At 49.8% G+C, this 21,121-nt stretch overlaps 2 protein-coding genes across 10 annotated transcripts in view; both read left to right on the forward strand.

The window, feature by feature from the left end:
- The first annotated feature begins 552 nt into the window (after nt 1–552).
- On the forward strand, nt 553–8,470 carry LOC121272925 (zinc transporter ZIP1-like). Its single transcript, XM_041179792.1, has 3 exons — nt 553–796; nt 1,919–2,046; nt 5,628–8,470. Exons 1-3 carry the CDS (start codon nt 616–618, stop codon nt 6,303–6,305), a joined length of 987 nt encoding a protein of 328 aa, XP_041035726.1. The 5' UTR covers nt 553–615; the 3' UTR covers nt 6,306–8,470.
- A 2,695-nt stretch (nt 8,471–11,165) lies between these two features.
- Nucleotides 11,166–21,121, forward strand: part of LOC121272902 (CREB-regulated transcription coactivator 2-like) — a 238,865-nt gene continuing 228,909 nt past the window's right edge. For 7 of the 9 annotated variants that reach the window (XM_041179748.1, XM_041179745.1, XM_041179747.1 and 4 more), the window contains exon 1: nt 11,171–11,299. In XM_041179748.1, the coding sequence (XP_041035682.1) occupies nt 11,183–11,299 (117 nt within the window). In that variant the 5' untranslated portion in view covers nt 11,171–11,182. Of the gene's footprint in view, nt 11,300–21,121 lie in introns of all 9 variants that reach the window. The other 2 variants (XM_041179740.1, XM_041179742.1) reach the window with 2 other exon arrangements.

The raw sequence follows: 21,121 nt of genomic DNA on the forward strand, positions 1-21,121 counted from the left end.
TCCCTGACACTCCGGACATGTGACCCCGAACCTTGGGAACTCGCCCTCCCCCTCCCCCTCCCCCCAATGCGACCCCAACATTCCTCCCTTAGATCCCCCCCCTTCTACTCCGTTGGAGACCCTCTCTTCCTTGAGACTCCGCCCTCTCCCGTTGGACCCACGCCCCTCCCTCCTGAGGCCCCGCCCACTCGGCAGGTGACCCCGCCCTCACTCTTCAGGCTCCACCACTTGCCCCACGCGACACCGAAGGCAGCGCCGCCTCACAAAGCCCCGCCCCTCTACTAATTTAAATAAACGCCTCTTGAGTGCGAAGTGTTGATTGGTCAAGGCGGCTAGTCCATCTCAGCTGTACCCTATTGCGATTGGCTGTCTGAAGTGTCAATCATGCAGTTTTCATCCCGCCCAGCGGCCCAGCCGACCTCTGGTGCCGAGTGGGAGTTTGAGGCGTCGGGAAGGGAGCTGGAACCGGGATTTGTCGGCTATTTGTGGACTGGCGATTGAAATTCCGCCAGGCCCGCCCGCGGGGTGGGGGGGGGGGGGGTTTCCAGCTGCCCGAGACCGGGCGTGTTTTTTCTCTGGGGGCACAAGCAGATGTCGCCGGCGGCCTAAGGCGGGATGGGAGAAGCGGGTCCGGGCAAAGTGCCGTTGGAGCCGGGGGTGGGCCTGGCGATGAGCCCCGGGCTGGAGGTGAAGCTGGTCTCGCTGCTTCTGCTGCTGTTGCTGACGGTGCTGAGCGGCCTCCTGCCCCTGTGCGCGGTCCGGAGAGCGGCGGTGGGCGGAGGAGCCGGGATCTCAGGTACAATGGGAAAGGCCGGAGCTGGAACCGGGGAGGGGGGGGGGTAAATGATCCGGGGAGGGGGGGGGGGGGGGGTAAATGAACCGGGGAGGGGGTAAATGAACCGGGGAGGGAGGGGGGGGGGGGGGGGGGGGGGGTCAATGAACCGGGGAGGGGGGGGTTGGGGGGGGGTCAATAACCACCCCGGGGGTAAATAATCCCCGGGGGTGGAGGCCGAGGGGTGGGGGTAAATAATCCCCCGGGGGTGAGAGGAGGGAGTAAATCACGCCCCACCTGGGGGAGGTGGGGGTAAATAATCCCACGGAGGTGCATTAGCCTCCTCCCCAGTTTGGTAAATAATCTCGCTTCACCACCTCCCCCTCCACCAGCGTTAGTTGGGGGCGATCGCCGTAAAAAAAAAAGGGTCGTTCATTTCAGATGGAGATGAGGAGAATTTTTTTCTCGAAGAATCATGAGTCCTTGAAATTCTTTACCTCCAAAGGCGGTGGAAGCAGAATCTTTAAGGCAGAGCTAGGTAGATTCTTGATTAACAAGGTTATTGGGGGTAGGCAGGAATGTGGAGCTGAGGGTAAAATTGGATCAGCCACGGCCTTGTGGAATGATCAGGCAGGCTCGAAGGGCCGAGTGGCCTACCCCTCCTAATTCGTATTTTTGTAAACCCCAACCCCCTGGGAGAAGGGGTAAAAATCCCCCTCCCTCCCTTGTAGAGAGGAATAAAAGTCCGTCCAGGGAGAGGGGAGTATTAAAAAATCTCCACCTCTCCCAAAGAGTGAAAAAAAATCCCCTGGGGAGAGGGGCGTTAGAAAAAAAAATCTCCCATCTTTTCCACCCTACCCCTTCTGAAAAGGGGGAAATGCCCCATGGTGGGATTGAGGAATCAGGAGCTAACTTGTGGCAGTCTGAGCTGGAGTGAAGTCCTGACCTAGAAGCAAAAAACTGCGGATGCTGGAAATCCAAAACAAAAACAAAAATACCTGGAAAAACTCAGCAGGTCTGGCAGCATCTGCAGAGAGGAGCACAGTTAAAACGTTTCGAGTCTGAATGACCCTTCAACAGATTCTGTTGAATACAACATCTCGTATTTAGTTTAGATTTTGAATGTTTTTAATCCTTTCCAAATAGGTCAGCGGCGAATTCTCAGTCTTCTCAGCTGCCTGGCTGGTGGTGTATTCCTAGCCACTTGCCTGCTAGATTTGCTTCCAGACTACCTGTCTGACATGGCTGCATCGCTGGACAAGATGAAAATCACCGTGAGTACCATTTACATGTGCCCACCGCCCCAGCATTTAACCCATGGGTTTGATATCACAGGCCTGGTAAACATTTACTCATTCCCCCAGCAGTAACGCGTGAGTTTGATGTCACAGTTCTGTCAAACACTGCTCTTCTTCCCAAACAGCCCAGTTTTGACTTGTAAAACAGCTTGCATTTTTATAGCACCTTTCACAACCTCAGGATATCTGTGCTTTACAGCCAGTGACCAAGTTTTAGAAACGTAGGAATCTTGGCAGCCGATTTGTGCACAGCAAGCTCCCAGATTGACCGGATCATCTGTTTTGGTGATATTAGTTGAGGGCTAAATATGGACCCAGAATACCAGGGAGAATTCCACTGCTTCTTCCTACAGTACCACCCTATCTTTTACACTCAATTTAGCATCTCATCTGAAGGACAGCCTCTTTGATACTGCAGCACTCCCTTGGTACTGCAATGAGCATGTCAACCTAGATTATGTGCACAAGTTTCGGGAAAGGGGTTATGCTAACAAGCTACTGACTCAGCAGGGAGATTGCTGCCCACTTAGTCACGCTATCACTGAACAGAGTAGCATAATGAAGCGAACTGAGTCAGTGTGAATGGTGACAGATGACAGAGCCCTTCCCACTCTGCAGCAATCTCTGCCCCATTAAACCCGTACACGGTCAGGAGGGGTTTCTGTTTACACTGGTGTGTTCTGTGACTTTTGATGCCATTTACTGACTCAGCCACTCAAGCAGTGATTGGACTGAAATTTTCATGACTGGACTTTAGGGAAAGTGCCAAGCATAGTGTTTGTGGATTGCTAGCGGCTTTGAGGAATGATGGTTTGTATTAAAGCAGCCAGAATGAGCGGTGAGCGAGGAAATGACTAACTTTTTGACAGGTGCTCTTGGTTGGACTCTTTTTTATTGGGTTTAAGTCACACATTCAGATGTCTCTGTGCCTTCGACTGATTTAAACTACCTACTGTGGGATCTATTATAGCTCGCTGTCCCTGCTCCAGCTCCACACTTCCTTTGGTCCCATTGACCAGTACGTTCCCCTCTGTGCTCCACACCTCAGCTTTACTATGTTCCAATTCAGTCGCTGGGACAGCCACATTTTCTACCTCAGGAAGAGTGAAGATTACCACACTGACCTCCCTAACATAGCCACTATTTTCTAACCCAGGCCATCATGTTGATTTCCCTGATGCCCTTCTATCTTTCCAAACTCCCATTTGTCACAAATTTCAACTAATCTGCTGCCTGAGTTCTCTTCTGACGCCAAGTGTCATCTGTCTCCCTCCCTCGCACACGGTCCATCGGTTGACAATATTCAGTTGTCTCAACAAGATATTCAGAGTGCGTGTGTGTGTGTATGCTTCACAATCCAATCCAAACTAGGCGCTGACGTGATGCCAGAGACCACCCGACAGCAGCTGGGACCCAGTTTATACTCTAAGTCTCCCTCCCCAAGGCCAAGGAACAGCACGGCTGACGTGTACTGAGCGGATGCTTCAGTGTGGGGAAACAACCTGTGGTTTGTGGTTCTGTATGTCCGGGAAGGAATTGCTAATTGCTGCTGCTCTCAGATTTGCAGGTTGTGTCCGACCTTCCTGACAATTTACTCAATCCATTCTCAGCAATTTCACAACAGCACACGTGCTCTGAGTGTAAGACAGGGTGGTTTTGTTGGATTACTTAACAATGTAAGAAATAGAACAAGGAGTAGGCCATTTGTAGATACAAAATTGGCTGAAAAATAGGAATCCGGGAGTAATGGTCAATGGATGTTTTTCAGGCTGGAGGAAGGTTTGTAGTGGACTTCTCCAGGGGTCGATATTGGGACTCTTGCCTTTCCTGATACATGTTAATGATCTTGATCTTGGTGTGCAGGGGACAGTTTCAATGTTTGTGGATGATACGAAGCTTGGGAGTGTTGTGAACTGTGAGGAGGATGGTGTGCAACTTCAAGAGGACATAGACAAGTTGGTGGATTGGGCAGAGAGGTGGGAGATGAAGTTCAATGCGGAGAACTGAGGTGATGCATTTTGGTAGGAAGAACATGGATCGACAATATAAAATAAGGGGTGAAATTTGAAAGGGGTGCAGGAGCAGAAAGGCCTTGGTGTATATATGCATAGATCATTGAAGGTGGTAGGACAGATGGAGAGAGCAGTTAATAAAGCACATTGTATCCTGGGCTTGATTAATAGGGGCAAAGAATATAAGGACAAGGAGGTTATACTGAATTTATATAAGACACTGGTTAGACATCTTGCTGGAATATTGTGTACAGTTCTGGGCACTACACTATAAGAAGGATGTGATCACATTGGAGAGAGTGCCGAAGAGATTTACAAGACTGGTTCCAGGGTGAGAAACTTCAGCTCTGAGGATAGATTGGAGAGGTTGAGACTGTTCTCCTTGGAGAGAAGAAGGCTAAGAGGAGATTTGATAGGGATGTTCAAAATCATGAGGGTCTGGACAGAGTAGAGACGGAGAAGCTGTTCCCCCTCATAATCGGATCAAGAACGAAAGGGCACAGATTTAAAGTGATTTGGAAAAGAAGCAAATGTGACTCGAGAAAAAACTTTTCCACAAAGTGAGTGGCTTGGGTCTGGAATGCACTGCCTGGAAGTATGGTGGAGGGAGGCTCAATTGAGGCATTCAAGTGGATGATTATTTGAACAGAGAAAACATGCAAGGGTATGGGGAAAAGGCCCTCATGACCCTTAGAGTGGAGAAATTTCTCCTTATCTCAGTCCTGAAAGAGAGACACTTGATCCTGAGACTCTCAGTATCTATCCTATCAGCCCCTCTGAGAAATTAATACATTACAAAAGAGATCAATTCCCATTCTTCTAAATTCCATCGAATTTTATCCAAAGTACTTTAAGATATTGCAATGAATTTTATTTTTGATTCTGTTTCTCTCTTGTTTTTTTTTCTCAAGGGCAATTCGGGCTGGGTAATAAATGCTAGCCCAGCCAGTGAAGCTCACATCCCATAAATGAATAAAAAAATCTTTGTGATTTTGAGCTCGGCACAAAGTGGTTTTGTGACAGTTAATCAAAGATTCCTTCCTCAGCTCATTGGACTTAATCTTGGTAAATAATCAACTCAGTTTCCTGTAAAATAACCACTATACAGTACAGCACGGGGTTAGATACAGAGTAAAGCTCCCTCTACACTGTTCCCATCAAACACTCCCAGGACAGGTATAGCACGGGGTTAGATACAGAGTAAAGCTCCCTCTACACTGTCCCCATCAAACACTCCCAGGACAGGTACAGCATGGGGTTAGATACAGAGTAAAGCTCCCTCTACACTGTCCCCATCAAACACTCCCAGGGCAAGTACAGCACGGGATTAGATACAGAGTAAAGCTCCCTCTACACTGTCCTGGATCTCTTTATCTAACCAGAGCTGAATCTGTCCTGTGAACGAAATCTGGCAACAATATATACCCAAACCTGCAGTTTTTTTCTTGCCAATTTAATTATGTTGTTACCCCCTAAACGAGTGACCTTGAACTTCAAGCCGTACTGCACATTAATGTGTGTGTTCTGTTTTACCTTGTGTTACAGCTGCAGTTCCCGCTGCCGGAGTTTATAGTGGCAATGGGCTTCTTCCTGGTGCTGATCATGGAGCAGATCGTGTTGGCCTGCCGGGATCAATCAAGCAACCTGGAGGAGACCAGGCCGCTCCTTGGCAGGTCTTCAAGTGGCAACCTGCACTCGCAGCACCACTTGGGCCCGGGCGAGAGTGGCTGTCAGCGTGAAGAGGCCGGGACCCACCTCCATGTGGACTTCAACTCTCACTCTGCCATCCGCTGCTTTGTCCTGGTCTTTGCCCTCTCCCTCCATTCCGTGTTGGAAGGGTTGGCGGTGGGACTGCAGGAGGCCAGCTCCAAGGTGGTGGAGATCTGCATCGCCCTCTCGGTCCACAAGTGTATCATCGCCTTCAGCCTGACTCTGAAGCTGGTGCAGAGCCGGCTGAAGTGGACAGCAGTCATCTGCTGCATCATCGCCTTTGCTTTGATGTCCCCCCTGGGGGTTGGTCTGGGCATTGCCCTGACAGAGGATTCCAGCCACCAGCTAGTCCGCTGCGTGCTGGAGGGAGTGGCCACAGGAAGCTTCATCTACGTCACCTTCATGGAAATCCTGCCTCACGAGCTCAACTCCTCGCATCAACGTCTTTGCAAGGTCCTCATGCTGATCATTGGGTTTGCTCTCATCACCATGGTCCTTTTTATCAAGGTGTAGGGGCCACGGACGTGATGGATTGTTTACACGTGTACTGACCATCTCCCAGTTCCAGTTCAATTCGGTCAGCCCCAGCTGCGTTTGAACTATCCCTGCGCCCTCCCTCCACGACCGTTCCAGCTGCTTTAGGAGCACAGTTGCAGAAGCTGGCCCATTCAGCCCACTATGCCTGTTCTGCCATTCAGTGCAATCAAGGCTGGTCTGAATCATAACTCCACCTCCCACCTTGGCTCCTTATCCCTTGATACCCTTGGTTAGCATAAATTACCCATTTCCCACTTGCAAATGATGAATTGGGCCTTGCATTTGTTGCTTTTAGTGGGAGAGAGTTGCACCCTTCTCCCACCCCTTCTGTATCTGTTACCCTCTCTGCTGAATGATGCGCTCTTGTTTTTTCAGGTTCTGCACCTTTGTCCTAGACTCCACCAACCAGTGGGAAAACTTTCTCTCTTTATCCTATAAGATCCTTTTCAAAACCCTAAAAACCTCAATCAAGTCAACCTTGGACGTTCAAACTCCAGTCCCCGGCAACACCCCCCCCGCCCCCCGCCACAAACACCGACTCCCTCAAACTCCAATTGTAATCCCTGTATTTTCATGCCCACACTGAAAGCCCTGATGTCAGATTGACCAGCTCCTTCCAGGATGATTCTGCAGGCTCCAGATCCTCCGTTATTGCACCAAGTGCAGTGGTTGTGATTTGGGGGGAATGATAGTTTCAAGGGCTGCCTGTTGTCCCAGTTTGCTGGCATTTTGGTGGCGATACTGAATCGGACTGGGTGGATTTTAACCCGGGCCCTTTTTTGCTGACTAATGGCTTGGGCAAGGAATTGCGGGCTGTTTCAGGCCAGTCCCTGATGGGAAGGATGGAGCACCGTGGCCGTAGGAGCTGCCTCATTACCCCTTCGCTGGGAGAGAAGGGGAGAGAGGCAGATCTCACTATTCCAGAGAGGAGGGAGGTAACACTTTTCCCACATATCCTGCTGTGGGATTGATGATAAAGGAGTGTGTGCTTCCTATAAACACACTGCTAGTTATCATTTAAACTCCACTGTTACTAAAGCTGAGAAAGTTAGAATGGGAGACAGAGGCTAGTTTACCAAAATAGTGGAAGTTATGAGCTTCGTTAAAAATTATTTTAAAACAGTGGCTTATTAACATTTGAATAATAGAACGGTTATAGAAACTTTGGGTAGCTCAAACCAGTACTGTATTTGATTACCTAAAATATAGGTTGTAGCAGCTTTACACTGTGTGTTCTACATTCAACCTGTCCACACATACACTGTGGGTCTTACAGTCTTGTGGCGCCTGGGTTAGAGAGGGGAAATCAGCCAGGGTTCCTGCTCCTGATCACTGCCCAGTAACCAACTGTTTACAATTTGATATCAATAACATCTTTCTGGGCCAAGGGGGACTTAGGATCTCCTCATGTTCTTAGAAGCAGCTGTCATCGTCCTCAAGTGTAAATACCAGGCACCTCCCTCTTAATAAAACAATCTAGATCTCTTTTAATTTTGGTCACAATTTGATCGCTTTCATTTATCCTAAATTAAAAGATGCAGCCCCAAGCTATTAACACTCTTATAAACCAAAAGATATAGTCCTGAAACACAATCTATCAACTCTCAATTGTAACAATGCTTCAGTTGATCTTCCATTCCATGTGTCGACCCCTCACTGAATCCCAGACTTATCTTTTACCGGCGTGACTCTTGTGTCTTGACTCTCACAACTTACATTTTAACTAATTTTTCCATGTCTACCCTTTCCATTAACCATCTGGCTTCCTGCTACGAGATCACTCTAGACAAGTCCTTTAATAGAAGGAAGAAGTCCTAGGTATTAGCTCCCTGATGTGAGAGACCAGCCTTGTGAAATGTGAATGTGTCTCTTTGTTCTTCCGTAATGATGATCCTGCTGGGTGTTTGCAGGCTGCAATCCTCTGTTCCAGCCCAGGGAGCCTGAGCACCGACCTATTTTTAAAACCACACTAAATAATATTTAAAATGAAACAAAGTTTCGGCTTTATATTTACCAGTGTCCCCATAAGATTTTTAATACAACTGTTTCCGCTTTTAGCCAATCTTTCATAGACATATTTTGTATAAATGTAAAACTATTTTGTGTGGTTTTTGAGAAGAAATAAAAATCTTTGGAAACCTTGGGTGACTTCTAGTCTTGAACTGAGAGTTCAATGTAACTCAGCGTGCTGGGTTTAGAGGGGGTATGTTTGGCATGAAACAAGAGCCAGATAATGGAATACCAAGAAATCATTGGACAGTTTCATGAGAATTTTTACATAAAAATATTGCAAAGAAAAAGTAACTTTTTAACTTTGACTAGATTTCCTTTCTGTGCCTTTCTTTTATACAGACAGCTGCTGATATTCTGATATCTCGTGTCTCTCTCACACACAGGTTCTCTGTATAGGTTTGTTGGATGGGTCACTGAGTTAATTCTGGTGGCTAAACCCTTGAAGCTGCTCAGGTCCTGGCTCAATCCGTGGTCTTGTGTGGAGTCAGCTGACATCAGTAGGAACACGACAATGAGACTCGGAGACTGAATTATAGAGAGGGAGAAAACAGAGCTTCTGCTCCTGATTGTTATCCAGAGCTGTAGATACTAACTAGTTGGAGAGTCACAACTTCAATATTGACTGGAAATAAAAGCAGACAATGTTGGAAATATTCAGCAAGCTTAGGCAGTGTCTGTGGACAGAAAACAGAGTTAATGTTTCAGGTTGATGACCTTTTGTCAGAACCATTAGCAGAACAGGCTTGAGGGGCTGAATGGTCTACTGTTTTTTTTAAAAATATTCTATCCCATCTTATGTCCCATCCATGGAAAGACAGGGTTGTCTTATAAGGAGATATTGAGGCTTGTATTATTTGGAAGTTTAGAAGAATGAGTGGTGATCATATTGAAACTTACAAAGTTCTTAACGCGCTCGACATAGATGTGGATTGGATGTTTCCCCTGGCTGGTGCGTCCCAGGGGATACAGTCTCAGAATATGGGGAAGGCCATTTAAAACTTGAGATGAGGTATTTCTTCGCTCAGAGGGTGGTGAATCTTTGGAATTCTCTACTCCAGAGGGCTGTGGAAGCTCAATCATTGAGCATGTTCAAGACACAAGTTGATAGATTTCTGATACTAATGACATCTCGGGATAGTGGGGAAAATGGCATAGGGGAGATGATCAGCCATGATCTGTTTGAATGGCAGAGCAGGCTCAATGGGTCGTATGGCCTACTCCCTCTCCGAAGTTCCTATCCTAAATTTTGATTAAGAGGAGAGTGCACCAGGACAGGCACAGGATGAAGAATCAGACCATGAAAGCAGCTAAGTTACCCAACTAATACTGATCTGAGAGGAATGTCAGCAGATACACCCAGCTCACAAGCAAGAAGCACGGGACGAAAATACCTTTGTATCGGGGTGTGAGTTGTTGCAGTTTACTAAAGGATACAGAGCACCAAATGTATCAAACACAATGTAACCAGCAAAGAGTATCCATTCACCGACCATGCCTGGCAAACTGCTGAACACAGCGGATCAATGCTTAAAATGAAATACCAGCCAGGGATTGTTAAATAAAGTAGGCTTTCTGTTTTTGGGAAGATGCAAAGATCAAGCAAGAAATTTTAAACATCACCTGCAAGCCAAGCTAATAATATGTTAACAGTTTAAACACAGAGAAACCGAGTTACAGGGAGATATCTAACAGTGGGGTTGGGTGATGGAGGAGGGGTAGAGGAAGAGTGAGGGCGGGTGTTTATTTACAGGATGACATAGCTGGCAGTGAGATTGTGAGACTTGCAACCATCTGAAAAGGTTTCAGATACACTGCGAAGAGGCTGGAGTGCAGTCGCTGTGAATTGCAGAATCAAACCCTACTTTTTTTTGTGAAAAAATACTTTATTCATAAAATATCTGGAAAAACATTACAAAACATTTCTAAATGGCCATCACAAAAAGTACAATCAGATTCAACTTTTACTCATGGATCATGAGGTGCTTCAACACAATCAATGAATATTACAGTCATTTCAATATGGTCAGAACAGACAATCAGGCCGTGCCATGGTATTGGAGTTATCGACGTAGGTCATGTTACACTCTGAGGTGCTTCAATGCAATTATAATACAATTAATCGAACCCTATTTATTTGGAATGTGTTTCTGCACCTGCCCATCTCCATGCCTATGCCCTCTCTGGGTAGCCCTTGTTACAAATTCACTGCTTGGCGCAGGGAAGTCACTCTTAGCAGAATAAACATTCAGAAATGACTATGTTCTGCCAGAGGTAGACACACTTTCTCAGGTCAGGTTATAAGGAAAAATGTGTTGAATCCACAGGTGAAAAGAACGCGAATAAAATTGTACTTTAAATTAATTTGCAGAATGTTTGAGCAGTTGTAGTTTTTCCGTCCAGTCTCCCCACCCCTGGGCAAGGGAAGCGAGGGTCGGGGGAAACTACAAGACCCAGAAGGCCGAGGGCTGGGGGTCAGGAATCACGGGCAGCCAGGCGCGTGGGGTTCTGGGAGGCGCTGCTCCCCCGGAGGAAGAAAAGGGGGGGAAGGGGGAAAGGGAGAGGGGAGGGAGCACCGGAGGTGCCTGGGAGTTGTAGTCCAGAACAGCATGCAGAGAGCGGGTCAGAGGTAGGGAAAGACTACAGATCCCAAGATGCGCGGCGAAGCGGTCGGGCAGGTTTTTTTTCCGTGTTCCTAACCGCGCCCCCGCCGCCCGCAACCTGCAAACCCGCCCGCCCCGCCGCATCCCGGTTGTTTTGACGCGATTAATGCGGCTTTCGGCCGCTTCGCCTCCCCGGCCGCGCCGTTTCCGTCCAAAGGGGGAAAAAAAATCGCCATCAACATGGCGGCCGGCAACAACCCGCGGAAATTCAGCGAGAAGATCGCCCTCCACAACCAGAAACAGGCGGAGGAGACGGCGGCCTTCGAGGAGGTGATGATGGAGCTCAATAACTCGCGGGTAAGCGGCTGAGGTAAAGGCCCGGGCCTGGCCGGCCGGCCGGCGGGGACGCCGCTCCACAAGCCGAGGCCTAGCGCGCAGGCTGCGGGCAGCACTCTCACTCCCAGCCCGGGGGTCCAGTGCTGGTGGGGACAGGTCTGTCACTGTATAACACTGGGGTACAGTACTGGTGTGGACGGGTCTGTCACTGTATAACACTGGGGTACAGTACTGGTGGGGAAAGATCTGTCACTGTATAACACTGGGTAACAGTACTGGAGATGGGTCTGTATAACACTGGGGTACAGTACTGGTGGGGACAGGTCTGTCGCTGTATAACACTGCGGTACAGTGCTGGTGATGACAGGTCTGTCACTGTATAACACTGGGGTACAGTACTGGTGTGGACGGGTCTGTCACTGTATAACACTGGGGTACAGTACTGGTGGGGATCGGTCTGTCACTGTATAACACTGGGGTACAGTACTGGTGGGGAAAGATCTGTCACTGTATAACACTGGGGTACAGTACTGGTGGGGACGGGTTTGTCACTGTATAACTCTTGGGTACAGTACAGGTGGGGATGGGTCTGTCCCTGTATAACACTAGGGTACGGTACTGGCGCGGACGAGTCTGTCACTTTTTAACACTTGGGTACGGCAGTGGTGGGGACAGGTCTGTCACTGTATAACACTGGGGTACAGTACTGGTGGGGACAGGTCTGTCACTGTATAACACTGGGGCATAGTACAGGTGGGGACAGGTCTGTCACTGTATAACACCGGGGTACAGTACTGGTGGGGATGGGTCTGTCCCTGTATAACACTGGGGTACAGTACTGGTGGGGACGGGTCTGTCACTGCATAACATGGGTACAGTACTGGTGGGGACAGGTCTGTCACTGTATAACACTGGGGTACAGTACTGGTGTGGATGGGTCTGTCACTGTATAACACTGGGGCACAGTACTGGAGATGGGTCTGTCACTATAACACTGGGGTACAGTACTGGTGGGGACAGGTCTGTCACTGTATAACACTGGGGTACAGTACAGGTGGGGCGGGGTCTGTCACTGTATAACAGTGGGGTACAGTACTGGTGGGGACAGGTCTGGCACTGTATAACACTGGGGTACAGTACTGGTGGGGAAAGGTCTGTCACTGTATAACACTGGGGTACAGTATACTGGTGGGGACAGGGCAGTCACTGTATAACACTGGGGTACAGTACTAGTGGGGACGGGTCTGTCACTGTATAACACTGGGGTACAGTACTGGTGGGGACAGGTCTGTCACTGGATAACACTGGGATACAGTACTGGTGGGGACAGGTCTGTCACTGTATAACACTGGGGTACAGTACTGGTGCGGACAGGTCTGTCACTGTATAACACTGGGGTACAGTACTGGTGGGGACGGGTCTGTCACTGTATAACATGGGTACAGTACTGGTGGGGACAGGTCTGTCACTGTATAACACTGGGGTACAGTACTGGTGGGGACAGCTCTGTCACTGGATAACACTGGGATACAGTACTGGTGTGGATGGGTCTGTCACTGTATAACATTGAGGCACAGTACTGGTGTGGACGGGTCTGTCACTGTATGACACTGGGGCACAGTACTGGTGGGACTGGTCTGTCACTCTATAACCCAGGGGTACAGTACTGGTGGGGACGGGTCTGTCACTGTATACCACTGGGGTACAGTATTGGTGGGGACAGGTCTGTCACTGTATAACACAGGGGTACAGTACTGGTGGGGATTGGTCTGTCACTGTATAAAACTTCGGTACAGTACTGGTGGGCACGGGCCTGTCACTGTATAACACTGGGTAAGAGTACTGGAGATGGGTCTGTCACTGTATAACACTGGGGTACAGTACTGGTGGGGACCAGTCTGACACTGTATAACACTGGGGTACAGTACTGGTGGGGACAGGTCTATCACTGTATAACACTGGGATACAGTACTGGTGGGGACAGGTCTGTCACTGTATAACACTGGGGTACAGTACTGGTGGGGACAGGTCTGTCACTGTATAACACTGCGATACAGTACTGGTGGGCATGGGTCTGTCACTGTATAACACTGGGGTACAATACTGGTGGGGACAGGTCTGTCACTGTATAACACTGGGGTACAATACTGGTGGGGACAGGTCTGTCACTGTATAACACTGGGGTACAGTACTGTTGGGGACAGGTCTGTCACTGTATAACACTGGGGTACAGTACTGGTGGGGACAGGTCTGTCACTGTATAACACTGGGATACAGTACTGGTGGGGACAGGTCTGTCACTGTATAACACTGGGGTACAGTACTGGTGGGGACAGGTCTGTCACTGTATAACACTGGGATACAGTACTGGTGGGCATGGGTCTGTCACTGTATAACACTGGGGTACAGTACTGGTGGGGACAGCTCTGTCACTGGATAACACTGGGATACAGTACTGGTGTGGATGGGTCTGTCACTGTATAACATTGAGGCACAGTACTGGTGTGGACGGGTCTGTCACTGTATGACACTGGGGCACAGTACTGGTGGGACTGGTCTGTCACTCTATAACCCAGGGGTACAGTACTGGTGGGGACGGGTCTGTCACTGTATACCACTGGGGTACAGTATTGGTGGGGACAGGTCTGTCACTGTATAACACAGGGGTACAGTACTGGTGGGGATTGGTCTGTCACTGTATAAAACTTCGGTACAGTACTGGTGGGCACGGGCCTGTCACTGTATAACACTGGGTAAGAGTACTGGAGATGGGTCTGTCACTGTATAACACTGGGGTACAGTACTGGTGGGGACCAGTCTGACACTGTATAACACTGGGGTACAGTACTGGTGGGGACAGGTCTATCACTGTATAACACTGGGATACAGTACTGGTGGGGACAGGTCTGTCACTGTATAACACTGGGGTACAGTACTGGTGGGGACAGGTCTGTCACTGTATAACACTGGGATACAGTACTGGTGGGCATGGGTCTGTCACTGTATAACACTGGGGTACAATACTGGTGGGGACAGGTCTGTCACTGTATAACACTGGGGTACAATACTGGTGGGGACAGGTCTGTCACTGTATAACACTGGGGTACAGTACTGTTGGGGACAGGTCTGTCACTGTATAACACTGGGGTACAGTACTGGTGGGGACAGGTCTGTCACTGTATAACACTGGGATACAGTACTGGTGGGGACAGGTCTGTCACTGTATAACACTGGGGTACAGTACTGGTGGGGACAGGTCTGTCACTGTATAACACTGGGATACAGTACTGGTGGGCATGGGTCTGTCACTGTATAACACTGGGGTACAATACTGGTGGGGACAGGTCTGTCACTGTATAACACTGGGGTACAGTACTGTTGGGGACAGGTCTGTCACTGTATAACACTGGGGTGCAGTACTGGTGGGGACAGGTCTGTCACTGTATAACACTGGGGTACAGTACTGGTGGGGACAGGTCTGTCACTGGATAACACTGGGATACAGTACTGGTGTGGACGGGTCTGTCACTGTATAACATTGGGGCACAGTACTGGTGTGGACGGGTCTGTCACTGTATAACACTGGGACACAGTACTGGTGGGACTGGTCTGTCACTGTATAACCCTGGGGTACAGTACTGGTGGGGACGGGTCTGTCACTGTATACCACTGGGGTACAGTATTGGTGGGGACAGGTCTGTCACTGTATAACACTGGGGTACAGTACTGGTGGGGATTGGTCTGTCACTGTATAAAACTTCGGTACAGTACTGGTGGGCACGGGCCTGTCACTGTATAACACTGGGTAAGAGTACTGGAGATGGGTCTGTCACTGTATAACACTGGGGTACAGTACTGGTGGGGACCAGTCTGACACTGTATAACACTGGGGTACAGTACTGGTGGGGACAGGTCTATCACTGTATAACACTGGGATACAGTACTGGTGGGGACAGGTCTGTCACTGTATAACACTGGGGTACAGTACTGGTGGGGACAGGTCTGTCACTGGATAACACTGGGATACAATACTGGTGGGGACAGGTCTGTCACTGTATAACACGGGTACAGTACTGTTGGGGACAGGTCTGTCACTGTATAACACGGGTACAGTACTGTTGGGGACAGGTCTGTCACTGTATAACACTGGGGTACAGTACTGGTGGGGACAGGTCTGTCACTGTATAACACTGGGGTACAGTACTGGTGGGGACGGGTCTGTCACTGTATAACACTGGGGTACAGTACTGGTGGGGACAGGTCTGTCACAGTATAACACTGGGATACAGTACTGGTGGGGACAGGTCTGTCACTGTTTAACACTGGGGTACAGTACTGGTGGGGACAGGTCTGTCACTGTTTAACACTGGGGTACAGTACTGGTGGGGACAGGTCTGTCACTGTATAACACTGGGGTACAGTACTGGTGGGGACAGGTCTGTCACTGGATAACACTGGGATACAGTACTGGTGTGGACGGGTCTGTCACTGTATAACACTGGGGCACAGTACTGGTGGGACTGGTCTGTCACTGTATACCACTGGGGTACAGTACTGGTGGGGATTGGTCTGTCACTGTATAAAACTTCGGTACAGTACTGGTGGGCACGGGCCTGTCACTGTATAACACTGGGTAACAGTACTGGAGATGGGTCTGTCACTGTATAACACTGGGGTACAGTACTGGTGGGGACAGGTCTGTCGCTGTATAACACTGGGGTACAGTACTGGAGATGAGTCCGTTACTGTATAACACTGGGGTACAGTACTGGTGGGGACGGGTGTGTCACTGTATAACACTGGGGTACAGTACTGGTGGGGACAGGGCTGTCACTGTATAACACTGGGGTACAGTTCTGGTAGGGACGGGTCTGTCACCGTGTAACACTGGGGTACAGTACTGGTGGGGACGGGTGTGTCACTGTATAACACTGGGGTACAGTACTGGTGGGGACGGGTGTGTCACTGTATAACACTGGGGTACAGTACTGGTGGGGAAAGATCTGTCACTGTATAACACTGGGGTACAGTACTGGTGGGGACGGGTTTGTCACTGTATAACTCTTGGGTACAGTACAGGTGGGGATGGGTCTGTCCCTGTATAACACTAGGGTACGGTACTGGCGCGGACGAGTCTGTCACTTTTTAACACTTGGGTACGGCAGTGGTGGGGACAGGTCTGTCACTGTATAACACTGGGGTACAGTACTGGTGGGGACAGGTCTGTCACTGTATAACACTGGGGCATAGTACAGGTGGGGACAGGTCTGTCACTGTATAACACCGGGGTACAGTACTGGTGGGGATGGGTCTGTCCCTGTATAACACTGGGGTACAGTACTGGTGGGGACGGGTCTGTCACTGCATAACATGGGTACAGTACTGGTGGGGACTGGTCTGTCACTGTATAACACTGGGGTACAGTACTGGTGTGGATGGGTCTGTCACTGTATAACACTGGGGCACAGTACTGGAGATGGGTCTGTCACTATAACACTGGGGTACAGTACTGGTGGGGACAGGTCTGTCACTGTATAACACTGGGGTACAGTACAGGTGGGGCGGGGTCTGTCACTGTATAACAGTGGGGTACAGTACTGGTGGGGACAGGTCTGGCACTGTATAACACTGGGGTACAGTACTGGTGGGGACGGGTCTGTCACTGTATAACACTGGGGTACAGTATACTGGTGGGGACAGGGCAGTCACTGTATAACACTGGGGTACAGTACTAGTGGGGACGGGTCAGTCACTGTATAACACTGGGGTACAGTACTGGTGGGGACAGGTCTGTCACTGGATAACACTGGGATACAGTACTGGTGGGGACAGGTCTGTCACTGTATAACACGGGTACAGTACTGTTGGGGACAGGTCTGTCACTGTATAACACTGGGGTACAGTACTGGTGCGGACAGGTCTGTCACTGTATAACACTGGGGTACAGTACTGGTGGGGACGGGTCTGTCACTGTATAACATGGGTACAGTACTGGTGGGGACAGCTCTGTCACTGGATAACACTGGGATACAGTACTGGTGTGGATGGGTCTGTCACTGTATAACATTGAGGCACAGTACTGGTGTGGACGGGTCTGTCACTGTATGACACTGGGGCACAGTACTGGTGGGACTGGTCTGTCACTCTATAACCCAGGGGTACAGTACTGGTGGGGACGGGTCTGTCACTGTATACCACTGGGGTACAGTATTGGTGGGGACAGGTCTGTCACTGTATAACACATGGGTACAGTACTGGTGGGGATTGGTCTGTCACTGTATAAAACTTCGGTACAGTACTGGTGGGCACGGGCCTGTCACTGTATAACACTGGGTAAGAGTACTGGAGATGGGTCTGTCACTGTATAACACTGGGGTACAGTACTGGTGGGGACCAGTCTGACACTGTATAACACTGGGGTACAGTACTGGTGGGGACAGGTCTATCACTGTATAACACTGGGATACAGTACTGGTGGGGACAGGTCTGTCACTGTATAACACTGGGGTACAGTACTGGTGGGGACAGGTCTGTCACTGTATAACACTGGGATACAGTACTGGTGGGCATGGGTCTGTCACTGTATAACACTGGGGTACAATACTGGTGGGGACAGGTCTGTCACTGTATAACACTGGGGTACAGTACTGTTGGGGACAGGTCTGTCTCTGTATAACACTGGGGTACAGTACTGGTGGGGACAGGTCTGTCACTGTATAACACTGGGGTACAGTACTGGTGGGGACGGGTCTGTCACTGTATAACATGGGTGCAGTACTGGTGGGGACAGGTCTGTCACTGTATAACACTGGGGTACAGTACTGGTGGGGACAGGTCTGTCACTGGATAACACTGGGATACAGTACTGGTGTGGATGGGTCTGTCACTGTATAACATTGGGGCACAGTACTGGTGTGGACGGGTCTGTCACTGTATAACACTGGGGCACAGTACTGGTGGGACTGGTCTGTCACTGTATAACCCTGGGGTACAGTACTGGTGGGGACGGGTCTGTCACTGTATACCACTGGGGTACAGTATTGGTGGGGACAGGTCTGTCACTGTATAACACTGGGGTACAGTACTGGTGGGGATTGGTCTGTCACTGTATAAAACTTCGGTACAGTACTGGTGGGCACGGGCCTGTCACTGTATAACACTGGGTAACAGTACTGGAGATGGGTCTGTCACTGTATAACACTGGGGTACAGTACTGGTGGGGACCAGTCTGACACTGTATAACACTGGGGTACAGTACTGGTGGGGACAGGTCTATCACTGTATAACACTGGGATACAGTACTGGTGGGGACAGGTCTGTCACTGTATAACACTGGGGTACAGTACTGGTGGGGACAGGTCTGTCACTGTATAACACTGGGATACAGTACTGGTGGTCATGGGTCTGTCACTGTATAACACTGGGGTACAGTACTGGTGGGGACAGGTCTGTCACTGTATAACACTGGGGCATAGTACAGGTGGGGACAGGTCTGTCACTGTATAACACCGGGGTACAGTACTGGTGGGGATGGGTCTGTCCCTGTATAACACTGGGGTACAGTACTGGTGGGGACGGGTCTGTCACTGCATAACATGGGTACAGTACTGGTGGGGACAGGTCTGTCACTGTATAACACTGGGGTACAGTACTGGTGTGGATGGGTCTGTCACTGTATAACACTGGGGCACAGTACTGGAGATGGGTCTGTCACTATAACACTGGGGTACAGTACTGGTGGGGACAGGTCTGTCACTGTATAACACTGGGGTACAGTACAGGTGGGGCGGGGTCTGTCACTGTATAACAGTGGGGTACAGTACTGGTGGGGACAGGTCTGGCACTGTATAACACTGGGGTACAGTACTGGTGGGGACGGGTCTGTCACTGTATAACACTGGGGTACAGTATACTGGTGGGGACAGGGCAGTCACTGTATAACACTGGGGTACAGTACTAGTGGGGACGGGTCTGTCACTGTATAACACTGGGGTACAGTACTGGTGGGGACAGGTCTGTCACTGGATAACACTGGGATACAGTACTGGTGGGGACAGGTCTGTCACTGTATAACACGGGTACAGTACTGTTGGGGACAGGTCTGTCACTGTATAACACTGGGGTACAGTACTGGTGCGGACAGGTCTGTCACTGTATAACACTGGGGTACAGTACTGGTGGGGACGGGTCTGTCACTGTATAACATGGGTACAGTACTGGTGGGGACAGGTCTGTCACTGTATAACACTGGGGTACAGTACTGGGGGGGACAGCTCTGTCACTGGATAACACTGGGATACAGTACTGGTGTGGATGGGTCTGTCACTGTATAACATTGAGGCACAGTACTGGTGTGGACGGGTCTGTCACTGTATGACACTGGGGCACAGTACTGGTGGGACTGGTCTGTCACTCTATAACCCAGGGGTACAGTACTGGTGGGGACGGGTCTGTCACTGTATACCACTGGGGTACAGTATTGGTGGGGACAGGTCTGTCACTGTATAACACAGGGGTACAGTACTGGTGGGGATTGGTCTGTCACTGTATAAAACTTCGGTACAGTACTGGTGGGCACGGGCCTGTCACTGTATAACACTGGGTAAGAGTACTGGAGATGGGTCTGTCACTGTATAACACTGGGGTACAGTACTGGTGGGGACCAGTCTGACACTGTATAACACTGGGGTACAGTACTGGTGGGGACAGGTCTATCACTGTATAACACTGGGATACAGTACTGGTGGGGACAGGTCTGTCACTGTATAACACTGGGGTACAGTACTGGTGGGGACAGGTCTGTCACTGTATAACACTGCGATACAGTACTGGTGGGCATGGGTCTGTCACTGTATAACACTGGGGTACAATACTGGTGGGGACAGGTCTGTCACTGTATAACACTGGGGTACAATACTGGTGGGGACAGGTCTGTCACTGTATAACACTGGGGTACAGTACTGTTGGGGACAGGTCTGTCACTGTATAACACTGGGGTACAGTACTGGTGGGGACAGGTCTGTCACTGTATAACATTGGGGCACAGTACTGGTGTGGACGGGTCTGTCACTGTATAACACTGGGACACAGTACTGGTGGGACTGGTCTGTCACTGTATAACCCTGGGGTACAGTACTGGTGGGCATGGGTCTGTCACTGTATAACACTGGGGTACAGTACTGGTGGGGACAGCTCTGTCACTGGATAACACTGGGATACAGTACTGGTGTGGATGGGTCTGTCACTGTATAACATTGAGGCACAGTACTGGTGTGGACGGGTCTGTCACTGTATGACACTGGGGCACAGTACTGGTGGGACTGGTCTGTCACTCTATAACCCAGGGGTACAGTACTGGTGGGGACGGGTCTGTCACTGTATACCACTGGGGTACAGTATTGGTGGGGACAGGTCTGTCACTGTATAACACAGGGGTACAGTACTGGTGGGGATTGGTCTGTCACTGTATAAAACTTCGGTACAGTACTGGTGGGCACGGGCCTGTCACTGTATAACACTGGGTAAGAGTACTGGAGATGGGTCTGTCACTGTATAACACTGGGGTACAGTACTGGTGGGGACCAGTCTGACACTGTATAACACTGGGGTACAGTACTGGTGGGGACAGGTCTATCACTGTATAACACTGGGATACAGTACTGGTGGGGACAGGTCTGTCACTGTATAACACTGGGATACAGTACTGGTGGGCATGGGTCTGTCACTGTATAACACTGGGGTACAATACTGGTGGGGACAGGTCTGTCACTGTATAACACTGGGGTACAATACTGGTGGGGACAGGTCTGTCACTGTATAACACTGGGGTACAGTACTGTTGGG

Source organism: Carcharodon carcharias, chromosome 36 (genome assembly GCF_017639515.1).
Source record: "Carcharodon carcharias isolate sCarCar2 chromosome 36, sCarCar2.pri, whole genome shotgun sequence".
NCBI lineage: Eukaryota > Metazoa > Chordata > Chondrichthyes > Lamniformes > Lamnidae > Carcharodon > Carcharodon carcharias.